General features: G+C 25.8%; 4 protein-coding genes across 4 annotated transcripts; 3 read left to right on the forward strand and 1 right to left on the reverse strand.

The window, feature by feature from the left end:
• Positions 1 to 202: 202 nt before the first annotated feature.
• On the reverse strand, positions 203 to 1607 carry MKS88_005399 (uncharacterized protein; the record flags this gene model as incomplete). Its single annotated transcript, XM_067218656.1, has 5 exons — positions 203 to 394; positions 868 to 936; positions 1062 to 1123; positions 1275 to 1326; positions 1524 to 1607. 5 exons carry the CDS (start codon positions 1605 to 1607, stop codon positions 203 to 205), a joined length of 459 nt encoding a protein of 152 aa, XP_067070610.1.
• Positions 1608 to 3085: 1478 nt separating this feature from the next.
• On the forward strand, positions 3086 to 4970 carry MKS88_005400 (SAS6-like protein; the record flags this gene model as incomplete). The annotated part of the gene is made up of 7 exons (XM_067218657.1): positions 3086 to 3170; positions 3441 to 3562; positions 3801 to 3877; positions 4060 to 4176; positions 4360 to 4417; positions 4534 to 4668; positions 4869 to 4970. The coding sequence occupies 7 exons, from the start codon at positions 3086 to 3088 to the stop codon at positions 4968 to 4970; spliced, it is 696 nt and encodes a 231-aa protein (XP_067070611.1).
• A 3197-nt stretch (positions 4971 to 8167) lies between these two features.
• MKS88_005401 (pre-mRNA-processing factor 40) lies at positions 8168 to 11002 on the forward strand (the record flags this gene model as incomplete). Its single annotated transcript, XM_067218658.1, has 1 exon — positions 8168 to 11002. One exon carries the CDS (start codon positions 8168 to 8170, stop codon positions 11000 to 11002), a length of 2835 nt encoding a protein of 944 aa, XP_067070612.1.
• Positions 11003 to 13767: 2765 nt separating this feature from the next.
• Positions 13768 to 17868, forward strand: MKS88_005402 (uncharacterized protein; the record flags this gene model as incomplete). Its single annotated transcript, XM_067218659.1, has 4 exons — positions 13768 to 13803; positions 14218 to 14290; positions 14502 to 17359; positions 17401 to 17868. 4 exons carry the CDS (start codon positions 13768 to 13770, stop codon positions 17866 to 17868), a joined length of 3435 nt encoding a protein of 1144 aa, XP_067070613.1.
• Positions 17869 to 18644: the final 776 nt, after the last annotated feature.

The raw sequence follows: 18644 nt of genomic DNA on the forward strand, positions 1-18644 counted from the left end.
TATGTATGTATATGTATGTGTATGTATGTATATGTATGTGTATGTATGTATATGTATGTGTATGTATGTATATGTATGTGTATGTATGTATATGTATGTGTATGTATGTATATGTATGTGTATGTATGTATATGTATGTGTATGTATGTATATGTATGTGTATGTATGTATATGTTATCGCCTGTCCACGCGTGCATTTTCATTAATCCTTTGAACTTTGCTCCTCATTACGTTTTTGATTTTTCAAGTTTGAAGTTATTATATCAATCGTTTTATTCTGTTTTATATTATTTCGTTTTGTTTCATTATGTTCTATTTCATTTAATTTCATCCCGTTTCGCTTTTTTTTTTTTTTTTTTTCTTCCTGTTGCCATGTAAACCCGCACAACTTTTTCTATTTTGTAACAAGTCGTTTTTTAAAAAAAAAAAGGAAGAAAACATATTTACAGTTAAATGGACAATAAAACAAGAATAATGAATAAATAGAAATAATGAAGAATTAAATATAACGAAAAAATAAAAATAACACAAAATGTAAGGACTACTATGCACAGTAATTATTCGAAATGTTGTCTTATTGTTCTTTCCTAAAATATTGTAAAATATAGAGATCTTTCCCCTACTATATCGTTTATCTGTATAAAAAAGGAAGTGGGATAATTAAATATATGCATGAGCACGTTCATGTGTATAAATATTTGAAAATTAAGCAGGCTTAATCCTTTTCAATTTTTAATATTTCAATAAATTTTAAATTATGCTCCTTCTTTTCAGCATTTTTTTTTTTTTTATAACAACATGAATTATATATAACTACTTCACGTATAACACTTTTTTTTTTTTTTTTTTTTTGTATAATGAAATTACTTGGTCTAATTCTTCCAATATATTTTCATTCATCTCTTCTATTTCTTGATAATACCTCTCTGCAAGTTTCTACAAATTAAAAAAAAGAATCTCTTTTAGTTTTTCTTTAATATATAATATAATAGTTGCTACTTTTTTTTCAACGCATGTATGTATATACAAACACGCATGTGTGTATGCACACATATACACACCTTTAACGAATTTTCCGAATACTCCTTTTCAAGCTCGTTCACATTGTCCTGTATTTTGTAAACTTGTAAGGATTAAAAAGAAGGGAGAAAACAATTAACGGTTAAAAAAAAAGGAAAACACAATGGTTGAACAAATAATGATTAAAAAAAAAATAAATGCAATAGAAAAAAATAAGCGGTTAATAAAGAAAAACAAAAAAAAAAAAAAAAAACCTGCTGAGATTTTATCCCCCGGCATCACATTGACAGATTGAGAATTTAAAGGCTAAAGCGAAAAAAAATTTGTCGAAAAATGGAGTAATATTTTAAAATGTTTCAGACATACATAACACACATGCGCGCTTCCATTAACACACGCAAATCGTAACTCACGCAGATTCATGCACATAGACATGGGTATAAATACGTCCATAAAATTTGTGCATATAGGAAATAATGCCTGAAATAAAACTGAAAGCCGACCTTGTAAATGTTCTGGACGTCATATGGGAGTTGACCGTAGACAGTATAGAGAAATGAAAAAAAGAAGAAAATATACTTGCTCATTTTTAAGGAAAATATTTGGAATAAAGGGAACTTGGAGCAACAAAAATAAAAAAATAAAAAAATAAAAAAATAAAAAAAAGGATGTTAAACTGTGATAAAGATAACAAGAACAAAGGAAATGCCAAAGAAAATACGTTTTACATTTAATACTGCCTACTTAAACAATAAGCGTCTCATATGAAGGCAAAAAAAAAAAAAAAAAAAAAAAAGACTTAGTTTATCAAAGAGTAATTATAAAGTTATTTTTAAAAAATAATGGACTTCGTTCACTATTTCATATTTTATTCTTTTCATTTCTTCATTTTTATTGTTTTTTTTTTTTTTTTTTTTTTAATTCACTTTTATAATATCAGCAGAAAACATATAATGTTGAGCGTTTTGTTTTTGCAAGATCTACGTATCGCGAACATGTGTAAATACAACTGAATTCCATATGCCCCCGCATAACTCTTCACTGAAAAGGAAGTTCAAAAAATATTTATCAGCTTTATGTACAAATGTCCGTATAGCATTATGTTTTTGAAAAACTTTATGTTATTCTTCCCCCCGTTAAAGGGACGTCCCCGCATAAAAAGGAATAAAGGTCCACTTATTAATTGTAAATTTTTTGTATCGATGTGCTTGTATTTGTATATATATGTATGTATATTTATATGTGTACACACACTCCTATATGTAATTTATATTCCCTACTTAATATGCTGCACACTTTTTTTATATACGATGGAAATTTTCTTTATCTCAAAAATGTATTACAACATTTTTGCACCCTTTCTGGTATTTCATTTTATAAATTATTTTTTATATGTACGTTTCTTCCTCCTTGTATCTTAATAAATACAGTTGTGAAATTGTCCAGAACAGAGGAAGTTAATCGAAATAAAATAGGAAATCCTTTTATATATTTACACTAGTTTATTAATTTATTTAGCTTCTAACATATTCGACAGGGGGTTTTCATTCTAAAAAGTCTTGTGCACACTTACACCTATTTTTTTTTTTTTTTTTTTTCTAATTTATTTGTGAAATTAAAAAAAAAATAAAAATATATTTTTTAAAAAAACTGTTCGGATAAGCAAACTATTTCCTGTAACGTGAATATAAAAAAAAAAAAAAAAAAAAAATATATATATATATATATGGAAAAAATTAACCAAAAAGAAATGTTCACTTTTTAAAAATGTTTTTTCAATTTTCTATAGATATATAGAAATATACACACACCATGAGGTTAAGAGGTCTTGTCCTAAAATTTTATTCCCACTTTTTACCCTTTACATAAAGTAGGTACTACGTAATTGTGCACATGTATGTCTTTGGATGCATATATATACATATTTATATATTTACTTTCATAGGTATGGGTATATTTTTTCTTTCTTTTTTTCACCCTAAGCAAAACTACTCATACGCTCAATAAACCTCTACGCACAGTAAATCTCTATTCACAATTTAGAATTAAAAAGGTAACCAATAAAATGAATAAGATGAACAAAAATGAAGTGAATAATTTTTTGTGCCAATTTGATTTCTCCTCCCTGGAAGAATTAGACCCTTCTTTAGGTTGGTTTAAAGAAAGAAAAACAAAAACAAAAAAGTAAATAGAACTAAGGAGAAAACAAAAAAGTAAATAGAACTAAGGAGAAAACAAAAAAGTAAATAGAACTAAGGAGAAAACAAAAAAGAAGTCCAAAATATTCATCGTCAACAAAACATTATAATCACAAATGTAGATGCAAAAGTTACATTAATAAGCGTTTAAAATCATATGCGCATTTATATGTTACATCCTTAAGTCATTGAATGTATGTGCACGCAAATTAACATTGTTAGCTGGAGGTTACAACGTGTGCTACATCAAGGAAGTACCATTCGAAATAAGAGTAGAAGAATCTGAAGGAAGACCTAGAGAAATAGGTTCTTTAGAAATTATAACTGTAAAAATTTTGGTTTTGGTAAGGTAAAAAAAAATGTTTTACATACAAATTACTAATATTTCGAGTTAGAAATTCCTTCATTTATTCTCTCACAGGATTATAGTAATATCATAATGCGTACGTGTATGTATATGCTGCACATAAACAATATAAACAATAACAGAGATAATAAAGGAGATATAAAGGGCCTTTTGAGCATTACACTATCTTAAGTGAAAACAAAATTTGAAAAAGTTTTCTACAATTCTTTTCGCAGGGGGAGGAATTAAACGCAAATCGTGTCAAGATAGAGCTAACAAGCGAAACAGATTTATTTTTTCATTTTACGCAAACGTACAAAAAAGGATATACATTAAATATATACACATATATGTACACACATATGTATATTCATATGTATACTTATGCATTTTTATTTATCTCTTAAAATAATGGCAACATTTATATGCCCATTTGCCTGTTCCTCTTCTTTTCTTACCCCATTGTATTTCCTTACTTCAATTTTTCCCCCTCAGAGTTGATGAAAACACTTTTGAAACAATGCAAGATAACCAAAAGCTTATGATAAACTTTTCCGAATATTTAGAAGTCTTAATAAAAATGTGTAATTCATGCATAAGGGAGCCACAAAGGTACATAAAAGAGTGACAACCATTAATTAGATTTTTTTTTTTTTTCCCTCCCCCATTAGAGCCCGTAAATATATACCTTTTTCGTACCTTTTTGAGCTTTTTTTTTTCTATGTTAAACCAATATATTTTAGCATATTTTGACATGCATGCGATTTTTATTCTTACCCCCTCCTTACAATTTAGCTTTTTGGCTGTATTTACTATAAAAAAAGATAGCGTGGCTCAACTAGACTTCATAAAGGTAAAAATGGGGAAAAAAATGAGAGCAATGAATTTGGCCATTATATTTCATTTTCTTATTTTTCCTTTTTTTTTTTTTTTTTTTTTTGTTTGTTTTTTTTCCTTTTTCCTCATTAGAATATGGAATACAAGTTTATCGAATTGCTCAACTGCGAGTTTACTCAATCATCAGAAGAAATTGTAAAACAGCACATTGCCTTTAGGTACAATGTCATTAAATCGAAAAATACTATTATGCACAGAAGACTTCAAGTAATACCAAAAAGATAAAGCAAGAAAAAATAAAATAATATAATATAACTAAACTGAACTGCGTTGAACTACATTGAACTGCCTGTACGTGAACAGAAAATAACGGAGAATATTACATTTACTATATATATTACATTATACGCTTTATTTTTCATCTAATTTTATCCTATGTGTTTTCATCTGTTTTGTAAACTGTGCAGGATGTGAACATATTAATAAAGTCCAAAAACCCTTCTCTCTTAATGCAACTTCAAAAAACAGCTCTAAGGCAGCTGGACCTTATGAAAAATAGGAAGAGTTAATAAGTGCTTGTACAACGGGAGGTGAGTGTGTGAGAAATATAGTTTCTATGGCGTGCCCTCTAACTTATATACTCATATATATTTATATATATATATATATATATATTTATATATATATATATATGTATATATATATGTATATGTATATATGTAAGCGTATATATACAACTGTTCATCCTTCGCCATTTAGAAGGTGCCATCATAACCTAAAACTAAAAATGTTATGAAGCGCTGCCAAAAAAAAAAATCCTACCATTATGTATTTTAAAAGATCCGAAAGGATGATAATTAAATTTGGTATTATTCTGTAAATACAACCGTTTGTCTTTCTTTTTTTTTTTTTTTTTTTTCTTTTTTTTCCTTCCTTTCTTCCTTCTATTTTTCCCTTTTATCCCATTCTTACTATATTTTCAGCTTTGCCCCTAAGTTCACTTTTTAAACTCTTTTGGGTATCATCGCACGAATTTTTATGACATATTTAAAACAAACACCAAAGGGTATATTTTACAAAAACAAAATGATAATACAAAAATTTAATACGAAATTTTAATGCAAAATTATAAGCAAACAAATAAGCAGCTTCGTTTAATTCTCAAAAAATGGGCATAACGACCATCATAGGAGCAAAGGGGAATGGTGTTTTATTCGTATGTGTCATCCCACAGAATTTTTTAATTATTAAATATAATATTACCTGAATAATATTATATATACAAATTTCCACACCTGTTTAATATGCATTTACATACATTTTGTGCATGTATATTTTTTATATCCCTCAAAAGGAAACCATGTTAACTATTAGCTGTTATTGTTTTTATTTTTTCTAAAACATAATATTATACATATTTCTTTGAATATATGGAAAAAAAAAAAAATCTTTCATTGAAGAATTATTTATTCCTGTAAAAAACTTAGCAAAAAAAAAAAAAAAAAAAATAAAAAGAAAAAGAAAAAGAGATTTACTATTATATGCCATATAGCAGTGGACCTATAACAGTTCACTTAAATTTATTCTCCATCTTTACAAACATTTTTATAGTTCTATATAAAATTTGCATTGACTAAAATTTTGTACTTTCGCCTTTGCCTTCTCTTTTGTTATTGTTATTCTTTTTCCGTCCCCACTTTTAGCTGTCAATTTGTTCTACAACAACTCCCATAACAGTCCATTTATCAAACGAGAGCAATTTTTTTTTTATATATGTTCGAACGTATGTATGTATGTATGTATGTATGTATGTATGTATGTATGTATGTATGTATGTATGTATGTATGTATGTATGTATGTATGTATGTATGTATGTATGTATGTATGTATGTATGTATGTATGTATGTATGTATGTATGTATGTATGTATGGATGTATGTATGTATGGATGTATGGATGTATGTATGTATGTATGTATGGATGTATGGTATGTATGTATGTATGTATGTATGTATGTATGTATGTATGTATGTATGTATGTATGTATGTATGTATGTATGTATGTATGTATGTATGTATGTATGTGTATAAACTAATAAGCACTTACAAAGTGAAGTGACACAAGAAAGAAAAACATAATAGTTATATTGAGTTACAAATTAGGAGCAAAATTTTCAACAAAAATACACAGTGTGATACTCTTAAGCGCATAAGGGTATATATATATATATATATATATATATATATATATATGCACTTATGCAAACATCCATGCATAAACATACATATAAGGACAATTGAATTGCATAAATTTTTATTAGAAAAAAATAAAATAAAAAATCATTGAAATGGAAAAAGAAAAAACACACAGCTAACATTGACGTATGGACATATATTTTTGTTTTTAAAAATGTAGGAATAGAAAGTACAAATTTTCATAAATTTTTGATGAATATGTTTTTTTACAAATGGGAAGCTATCAATTGAAATAATTGTTTATGTTCTTAAAATTTTATAATCAAATTTCAGTCTATACATAATAATGACATATATTTTAAAAAAATTCCTTTTGGCATAGAGCTACAAGTATATATATCTTTGAACTCCGGCTAGCAACAAATAGTAGGAAACGCATAAAATAAAATACAACAAAAAAAAGTTTTGCGCATACGTGTACATATATGAGCATACAATTTTTTGTTTACATATATGTTGTGCATATAAAAACCCACCTATATTAATTCTAAGCGACATTGAAAAAATGAGCAACTATGCATATATAAATACTTAAATATATATGTATATATATATATGTTTGGATGTAAATTATTTTATTAAGTCCACCTTCCTCAAAAATAAAAAAGGAAAATACTCATAGTATTACTATTAAATCATCAAACTATATATACGTATAAGGATTATTTTTTAAAACATTTTGCATATTAAAAATTAGGGTCAATTGTGATGTGAAAATTTTTAAAAATCACAAGGGATGACAGAAAAATAAACACAAAGTCATTAAAATAGATGAATAAACAAGTCAATTTAACGCTTGATGCTCTTTTACCAAATTATAGGGAACTTCCTTATTTTTTCCACAAAAATAAGCCTGTAATACCCTTTTATATTTTCTTACATTCTAATTTTTTTGTTTTGCTTTATATGTTTCTTTTTTTTTTTGCGTTATGATTCAAACATTTCTTTTTTTTTTTTACGTTATGCTTAATGTGTTTCTTTTTTTTTTTTGAGATATGCTTCATACATTTCTTATTTTTTTTAGCGTATTATCTTATATGTTTTTTTTTTTTTTTTGCGTTTTACCATATATGTTTTTTTTTTCGCGTATATATTCAAACACGCATATACCATATATATATGCTCACAGTATATACATATATGTACATATATGTATATATATATATATATATATATATATATGTATTTGAGCGTTTGAATATATACTGACTGAACGAGTGAAACAATACCATCGTTTACCTGAAAAAAATATGTGCCACAAAAAGATACGCTCCTACATATATAAGTAGTAAATCCGAAAAAAGAAAAAAAAAAAAAATCGATAATTTAGAATTATGAGCAAACGGACTTGATAAAAAATAGGATATAGTAGAGAAGAAATATAAAAAAAGAACAGGAGATAAATATAAAAATAACTTATGTAATTATGGGTAATAAGGGTATAATTCCAAATACTTAAAATATATTTAAAATATATTTAATAATCGTAATAAACCTAATGTAGCAAATATGTCGAGTGCTACTAATAAGTCTAATTCTTCCAATTTGCCAAATTTACCCGGTTTGTCAAATTTACCGGTTTTGCCTAATTTACCAAACGTACCAGTTATCCCTAATGCGTCAGGTATTCCTAACGCCCCAGGTATTCCTAATGCGCCAGTTATTCCTAACGCCCCAGGTATTCCTAATGCGCCAGTTATTCCTAATGCGCCAGGTATTCCTAACGTACCAGGTATTCCTAACGTACCAGGTGTTCCTAACGTACCAGGTATTCCTAACATGCCAAATATACCAAATATGCTTAATATTCCCAACATGCCAAGCATACCCAATATACCAAGCATTCCCAACATACCTAATATTCCTAACGCACCTACCATGTCTACCCCCACCAACCATAATATGACAAATCAGACAATGAATAACTCCCATTTTATGAATAACAACTCGATGAATCAAGTTTCTATGCCATATATATCTGGTTTGATGACAAATATGAACACACCTGATTATTATGCTAAGAACTTAATGCATATGAATTCTGGATATGATAATTACAATTCATTAATATATGGACAAGCAAATAATAATATGAATGTACCATTACCACCAAACAGTTTAGACAATTTTAATGATATGACAATGCATATGAACAACCCTAATATTATGAAAATGTACAATAAAGATTTTATGGGAAATAATTCTCATAAAATTATGAACAACCACTTAATGAATTTACGTAACAATGTGAATATAAATTACATGAATAATTATAATATAGAAAATCATGGATGGTGTGAAATGATTGCTAAAAATGGTAGGAAATATTATTACAATTCTATAACGAAAAGCTCAAAATGGGAAAAACCAGACGAACTAAAAACTAAGGTAGAACTAAAAATTTCACAGCAAACAAAGTGGAAAGAATATTCTTGTAGTGATGGCAGGAAATACTGGCATCATGAAGAAACAAATGTTAGTGTGTGGGATGAGCCAGAAGAAATTAAAAAAATTAAATTAGAATGTGCTGCAGAGGAAGAAGAAGAGAACGGAAAAGGTGATGCAGCAAATCGAGCTCCAACAGGTAGTCAAATGGGTAGTCTGTCCGGTAGTCTGACAAATGCTTTGTCGGGTGATCTAACGAATGGTCTTCTGAGCGGTCCAACAAATGGTCTAACAAATGATCTGCAAAATAGGGGTAATAATCTCACATCAGAGAATCCGTTAATTAATGGAAATTCCGAATTCAACAGAATGAACAAACAATGTAGCATCGTTAACAACGCAGTGGATCATCTTAAAGAGGGAGGGTCAAGCATAGAAATAAATAGAAATACATTCCTGAATAGTAATGATATTGATGAAACGAATAAAAACAAAATAAATAATAAAAGGAATAATAGTATGATATGGGAAAAATTTGAAAATAAAAATGACGCAAGGGAACATTTAAAAATTCTGTTCGAGGAAAAAAATATAAATCCAAAATTGACATGGGAAAATGCGTTAAAAATTTTGGAAAGCGATAATAGATGGTTAAGTTTAGTTATATTAACCAAGGGAGAAAAAAGGCAAATGTTTTCTGAATATGTCAGTCATGCTGTTAAAAGGGCTAACGAAAATGAAAGAAGAAAACGACAAAAATCAAGGGAATTAATTTTTCAAACACTATTATGTTGGGATAAATTAAATGAACAAACAACATATGTAGAATTTGCTAGGGAATTCTATAATGAAGAATGGTTTGATTGGATTACAGAAAAAGAAAGAGATGAAATATTTCAAGATTTTTTAGATGATTATAAACATAAATTTAAAGAAACTCGAAGGAAAAAAAGAAAAAAAACATCAGAAAATTTAAAAGAAAAATTTCAAGAATACGCAAATAAAAATAATCCCCTAAAATGGAAGGACGTTAAACTTTATTTTAAGGATGATGAAGATTTTAATTCTTTACATAAAATTGATGCTTTAGCATCTTGGGAAAGTTTTTATGAAAAATATCATAATGAAGAAAAGATGGAACTTAAAAAAAAGGTTTTCCGAATTTTACGTAAAAAAAGAGATGCTTTTATTGAATTATTAAATGAATATTATGAAAAAAACGTCTTAAATATGAAAACGCAATGGATTTATTTTGTCTCTAAAATTTATAAAGATGAGCGTTATACAGATTTATTAGGACAACAAGGATCTTCACCAAGAGTATTATTTGAAGAATTTATTGACACCCTACAGGAACAATATTTGAGACATAAATCGTATATAAAAAGTGCATATAAAGAAATGGCTTGTACAGTAGATGAAAATACAACTTTTGAAGAATTTTTACAATTTTTTACAAATGTACAAAACAAATATAAAATTACACACACAAATATGAATTTTATATATCTTTCTCTACAAAAAAAAATAAAAGAAAAAAAAAATAAAGAGTTAAAAAATATTAACAAAGTAGCTAAATTTTTAACCAAATTTCCTGAACTTAAAATACACATGCCATACAATAAAGTAATTAGTATCATAAAAACATCGAGAAAATGGGGTGTGGTTTGTGATTTATGTCCCAAAGAAGAGCAAAAAGTAGCTGCTTATAATATATGGAAATCGTTTGCAAATTCAAAAAAAAATGGCATGTCCACTGATTCATTAAATTCAAATTCAAATAAAAATTTTAAAAATACAAGAAGAAAAGGATCTATAAGATCAAGTGAAGAGGAATATGAAGAAGAATATGAAAACAAAGCAAATTTAAAATACAGGAAATATTCCAGAGAAGATTCTGACTCAAGTGCACAAACAATCGAATCCTTGCGAACTATTGATCATAATACGTCCAACTAGCCATATATATATATATTAATAAAAAGTATTTTATGTAAATAGCCCTTTTTTTTTTTTTTTTTTACCAGAACAGGCAATATATTTTAAGTGTGTAAAAAAAAAAAAAAAAAAAAAAAAAAAACACACACAGATGTACATGTATGTATGAATATTAAAATACACATATATATATATATATATATATATATATATATATATATATATATACATATGCATAAATGTCTATGTTTACGTAAAACAATTCAAATCGTAAAATGAGAAACATCAAGTGATACCATATACGATACCCAAGTAATGCAAACGCAAACATACACATTATACTATGTTTTATATGCTTATGAATTACATTTGTAGCATGGACAGACGAAGGATCAATTTCCTGTTAACATTTTATGTTTTCTTTTCCACAATTTAAGGGTAGAAATACATACATATATACATTGTTTATGTATATATAATTAACTATTTATCTGTTTTTCATTCATTTCCACAATACGAATGAAGTTACTTGATATGCTATTATATACGTAGTTATTTAGTATCTATATTTAATCGCTGCCTCTTAAAAAATAATGGCTAATGTTTTAATATTACGACTTAGCTTGCTGACGTGAACACATTATTTGATTGCGCATACATATTTGAAATTTAGTTACTAATCCCATTTTTGAAGATTTATATATAAATGTATATTCATATAATGTATAATTCGTAATACATGGTACTTCTGTAATAATCCACAGTAGTAACCCGTGATTTAAAAATATATATAATTAACTTTTACCTTTTAATATATGTGAAAACAATGAACATTTGTGTTATTTTATCATTTATTATTAAAATATAATTAAAGATTAATTTCGTTTAGGTTTTTCCTTTCTACTTCTTTTATGTTATGTCATAAGAGAAACTTCAAAATGAATAATATTATATATATAAATATATATTTTTTTACCATTACGTATATATATACTAATATTTTACGCTTTTATCATTATTATAATTTTTTTGTTTTTTTTTTCTTTTTTAACATACAAATATGAATAACGGTACGCAACTTATAAATTCAGTACTTTTTTTTTTTTTTTTATTTATACGTATTTTTTCACAAACATGAAGTTTTTATCCTTGTATAAATTTTTGATATATTTTACATAATTTTTTATTTTTTTTTTATTTCCTTTTTAATAATATTAAGATGTAAATAAGTATATGGGTTTCATTAATGTAGATAAAATCAAATTATGAAAATGTTCCGCATATTATTAGTATCCAGAAGTTTTTTAAAATATAAGAACGTTCTTTTTTGTTCATTTTTTTTAATTTTAAACGCGTAAACGTTAAAATGTATTCCTGCTGTATATATATGTGTGATGAATGTTTGTTTGTATGCCTTTCCCACTTTTTTAAACTTCTTTAATGATGCATTTATTTTATGTTTATTATTACTTAGTTAATTCATTGTATATACATACATACATACGCCCATACACATTATTTGAAAATTTTAAAGCAATATTTTATTAAAAAGTTGAAGTTCAGAATTTTAAGTACTGAAAGACGTATTACCAAAAGAAATTTATCACTTTTTTATTTTTTTTTTATGGTAATTTAATTTTTTAATTATGTTTACAATTATATATAAATTATGTTTTTTTATATTTTACAATTTTTTTTTTTCATTTTGGTCTAATATTATAAATTTTTATAAATTTGCTTTTTAATATATTATTAATTTGATTATTATTTGTCCGAAAAAGCGTAATAATAATACATTCATAATATATACATTATACTATAATTTTTACAATTTTTTCCTATTTTTTTCTAAAAAATACGAGAAATATAAAACAAATTTGATATTTTACGTATATGAGCTAATCATCATTTTGTTTAAAAGGAAATATTCGGATCTACTGAATAAATTAAAATATACAGAGTTGAATATATATATGTGTATGCATATATATATGTGTATGAATATATGTATGTGTATGAATATATGTATGTGTTTTTGTATGCATATATATATGTGTATATTAGTATGTGTATATGTGTATGCATATATGTGTATGCATATATGTGTATGCATATATGTGTATGCATATATGTGTATGCATATATGTGTATGTATTTATATATATATACTCATATGTATACTTTTATATATAATCTCTGAAAGCAAATTTACAGTAACTTATGAATATTTGTTCTACACATTATTTTAAATAATATATTAATTTTATTTTTACACATATCCTATACGTCCATTAATATAATGTAACAATTCTTATCAAAAAAGATATGCATAAAATATTTTTTTTTAATGTAAATATTACACATATTTATATATATATATATATATATTTATATATATATATATATAATATATATAATACATACATGTACATATACAATTATGGCGTACAAAGCACATTTGCTTGTTTTGAAGGAATGATATATGCACGATGTACTTTTCCATCAAATTATTATTAATTTTATAATATAATATACTTTTTTGTAAATTTTGTGTGTTTTTATAAATAAAAAAATCCACAGTATACATATTTTTTTATACATTTAATTATAGTTGAATATTTTTAAATGTAAATACTAGAAAATAATATTTATATATTATATATATATAATATATATGTATATATATAATATATATGTATATATATAATATATATATATATACACCACTATCCTTTTTGTGATAAAAAATTACCGTCCTAATTATTAAGATCATGAGTTAATATAAAATGATAATTAAGGTTAATGCGGTTCAAAGTTTGGAGGTAAAAAAAAAAAAAAAAAAAAAAAATTTAATATATCGTTTTCCGTAATATACATATGTGAAGTTCACAATTTTTGCAAATTCCACGTACATTTATCCATACGCATGTATGCCTGTCTATATGTATATATATATATTTGTATGTATGTATGCATATTAGCTTATAAGTACTCTAAATAAACAATGTTTAAAAGTGTTTTTTTCCAAAAAGAATAATTTTGCGTTCTCTGATAACAGTGTTAATTGCTCAATAAGCAGTTGTCTTCCTATAACATGTGAATATACACATATATGCACATATACATATGTGTGCCTGTATATCTTCGTATGTATATATACCTGCATGTAGTTGCGCAAATAAATGTACGTTTACTGTACACATTTTTGTTGGATATTTATTTATTCTTTATTTTAGAGGAAAAACCCAGAATTTCATATCAAGGGAAATGAGAATAAGTATGAAAAAGGAGTAAGAATATACGCCGATGGTTAGCAAAAAAAAAAAAAAAAATTATAATAACAAAATAATACAAAGAAAAATAATGCAAAATAATGTAATAAAAAATTAAGTAAAACAGAAAAACGATATTATTATGGAGAAACTGCTTAAGAGCGGTATATTAATTAAAATGTTAATTTCTTTTTTTTTATGTTAGTTTTTTTTCTTTATATTTTTTTGTTTTTTTTTTTTTCTCGTAGGCATTTACGACCTCCTACATTTAGGTCATATGCGGCAGCTTAAGCAAGCAAAACAAATGGAAAAAGAAGTTACATTAATAGTAGGTGTTTGTAGCGATATTGATACAAGAAAATTTAAAGGGCAAATTGTTCAGACGCTGGAAGAGAGAACAGAAACGTTAAAGCATGTTAGATGGGTTGATGAAATAATTTCTCCATGTCCTTGGGTAATTACACCTGAGTTTATGGAAGAGCACAGGATTGATTATGTTGCACACGATGATATACCATATGCTAATAATCAAAAACAAAAAAAAAAAAAAAAAAAAAATAAATCAAATGGTATTGAAGAAGCATCTGATGATATATATGCTTGGTTAAAGAAATCAGGGAAATTCAAGGCTACTAAAAGAACAGAAGGGATATCAACAACAGATCTAATTGTAAGGATTTTAAAAAATTATGAAGATTATATTGAACGATCTCTTCAAAGAGGTATTCATCCGAATGAATTAAATATTGGAGTTACTAAAGCACAGTCAATTAAAATGAAAAAAAATTTAATTAGATGGGGTGAACTAGTTACAGACGGTATTACCAAAGTAACGTTAACAGAAAAACCTTTAGGTACAGACTTTGATCAAGGTATCGATATAATAAGGGATAAAGTACATGGTTTGTTTAAATTATGGAGATGCCATTCAAAAAAACTATTAAAAGATTTTGCCAAATCTTTCGATCCAATGTTTATAATTATTAGAAACAAAAATAGAAAAGATAACATTTCTTCAATGTATTTATCTGATTCTAATTTTTGTTCTAGAACAATGAATGAATATTTAAAAAAAAAAAAAAATTTAAGTAATACTATCAACAATATTGATGAATATTATTACTCGGCAGATGAAGATGACTCCGGGGTTAATAATGTTTTCGACGTAATACGTAAAATATCAAGTGAGTCTTATAATAATAATAATAATAGTAATAATGATGATAATAATGATGATGATAATAATAATAGTAATGATAATAGCAATAATAATAGCAATAATAATAGCAATAATAATAGTAATAATAATAATAATAGTCATAATAATAATAGTGATAATAGTGATAATAGTGATAATAGTCATAATAGTCATAATAATAATAATAATAATAATAATAATAATAATAATAATAATAATAGTCATAATAATAATCATAATAATAATAATAATAGTCATAATAATAATAGTCATAATAATAGTCATAATAATAATAGTCATAATAATAGTCATAATAATAATAGTCATAATAATAATAGTCATAATAATAATAGTCATAATAATAATAATAGTAACAATAATGATATGGAAAATTATGAAACCTGTTTCGAGTTAGACGCAAGTCTTAACGATAAACAAAGAAAACAGGGTTGTAATAATTCCAGTAGTAACATTAATACGAAAGGTAATAATAATAATAATAATAATAATAATAATAATAATAATAATAATAATAATAATAATAATAATAATAATAATAATAATAATAATAATAATAATAATAATAATAATAATAATAATAATAATAATAACAGTAATAATAATAGTAGTAATAAGGATGAACGGAATAACCGAAGCAGTAGTGACAACAATGATGTTAGTTTTAATGTTAGTAATTACAAGGGGGATATCAATTGCTGTACTGTTAAGAACAATTTGAAGTTATCACATGAAGAACTGCTGTCCATCTCGAATCCAGTGAACTCAATGAATAATGAAGATGAGTATAACAGCTCAGATGATGACCTAAGTAAAAACTCATTCAGCACAGATAGTACAAAAAAAAATAATAAATTTGAAATATACAATGAAACGACATATCATGATATTATTGATGAAGGTGATTTCACGACCTCAGTTAACAGGATTAATCATATGGAAACTAATATCATTAATGGAAAGAAAAATTCCAATAAAGAGGTAAAAAGTATTAACTTTGAAAAAGTGGAGTATAATAGTTGTGTCGATCAGCACAACACATATAATAAATGTAATCATATTGTAATAAATAAAAGGTATAGTAGTAGCGGTGAAAGCAGTGGTAGTAATGGACGAAGTAGTAGCAGCTGCGAAAGCAGTGGTAGTAATGGACGAAGTAGTAGCAGCTGCGAAAGCAGTGGTAGTAATGGACGAAGTAGTAGCAGCCGCGAAAGCAGTGGTAGTAATGGACGAAGTAGTAGCAGCCGCGAAAGCAGTGGTAGTTGTGGACGAAGCAGTAGAAGCGGTGTTAGCTCGACGGACTCCTTGAAAAGAGAAAGTCTTGTCAAAGAAAATCAGTTAAGTGATAACAACAATATAACACACGAAGATGATAATTATAGTAATAATAATAATAATAATGTAACAACAAATTCAAAATCGGAGCAACGTCAAACAGTCATAATAAACGATAAAAACGAGAGTGCAAAATTGAACAATAATAATAATAATATAAAAGATGAAAAAGAAAAATCTAATACAACTCAGAAAAAAAAAAAAAAAAAAAAAAAAATTGTGATATATGCAGATGGAGTATATGATATGCTGCACTTAGGTCATATGAAACAGTTAGAGCAAGCAAAGAAAATGTTTGAAAATACTTGTTTAATAGTAGGTGTTACTGGCGATAATGAAACGAAACTTTTTAAAGGTCAAATTGTTCAAACGTTGGAAGAAAGAACAGAAACGTTAAAGCATGTTAGATGGGTTGATGAAATAGTATCGCCATGTCCATGGGTTATTACTCCTGAATTTATAGAAGAATATAAAATTGATTATGTAGCACATGATGATATACCATATGCTAATAATCAAAAACAAAAAAAAAAAAAAAAAAAAATAAATCAAATGGTATTGAAGAAGCATCTGATGATATATATGCTTGGTTAAAGAAATCAGGGAAATTCAAAGCTACTAAAAGAACAGAAGGGGTATCAACAACAGATCTAATTGTAAGGATTTTAAAAAATTATGAAGATTATATCGAACGATCTCTTCAAAAAGGTGTACATCCGAATGAATTAAATATTGGAGTTACTAAAGCACAGTCAATTAAAATGAAAAAAAATTTAATTAGATGGGGTGAAAGAGTTACGGATGGTATTACTAAAGTTACCTTAACAGATAAACCCTTAGGTACGGATTTTGATCAAGGAATAGAAAATCTTCAAATAAAGTTTAAAGAACTATTTAAAATATGGAAAAATGCATCCAATAAACTAATTAATGATTTTACAAGTAAACTTGATACAACGTCCTATTTGTCATCTTTGCAAAATTTTATCGACAGTGAGTATGAGTATTACGATTACGCTAGTAGTAATGTCGACGAGGAATCTAATAGCAAGTGCGTTCTTTAATCAAAAAATTAGTAATTATGAATATTTAATGGGTGTGCGCTATTTTGCATATATATATATATATATATATAATATATATATATATATATATATATTATGTCTATTGGGGATATTACCATTCGCGTAGGCACGTGCATACATATGTGTGGGCATGTGTACATGTATATATATATATATATGTGCGTATATAGAATCATTCGATACATCATTACTTTTTAAACTTATAGGTTGTATCCCCCTTTTTTTTTTTTTTTTGCTCTTTTTTTGATGTTTTTTTTTTTATTTATATACGTTTAATTAAACGTACCACTTTTTTTTTTAATGGTATTTTTATGAATTTTTATAAATTGTTGTGTACATTTATGTATACATACATGTTTGTATTTTTGTGTATATATTTGAATTTTTTTTTTTTTTTTCTTCTTTTTCTTTTAAATACATTATATGGTTACGGAATGAAGGGGGGAAAAAGAAAAGAAAAAAAAAAGAAAAATTAATAAATGCCTTAAAAGATAATTATACTTATATTTTATTTGCTCCAATCCATATAAGCAAATCATCATAAAAACGAAATATGCGATAATATATATCTTTATATGTTAAATATAAAAAGTTTTTTTTTTTTTTTTTTTTTTTTTCCTTTTTCGTACAAAACATAAAATATAGATTGTTTATATTTTTTTTAAAGTATATGATTAGAATTACAACAAAAACTCGGTTCCGTTGAAAGGGCGTAATGTCGAAACTTCGTGAAGGAGATATACCAGAGGGAAGTT

Source organism: Plasmodium brasilianum, chromosome 14 (genome assembly GCF_023973825.1).
Source record: "Plasmodium brasilianum strain Bolivian I chromosome 14, whole genome shotgun sequence".
NCBI lineage: Eukaryota > Apicomplexa > Aconoidasida > Haemosporida > Plasmodiidae > Plasmodium > Plasmodium brasilianum.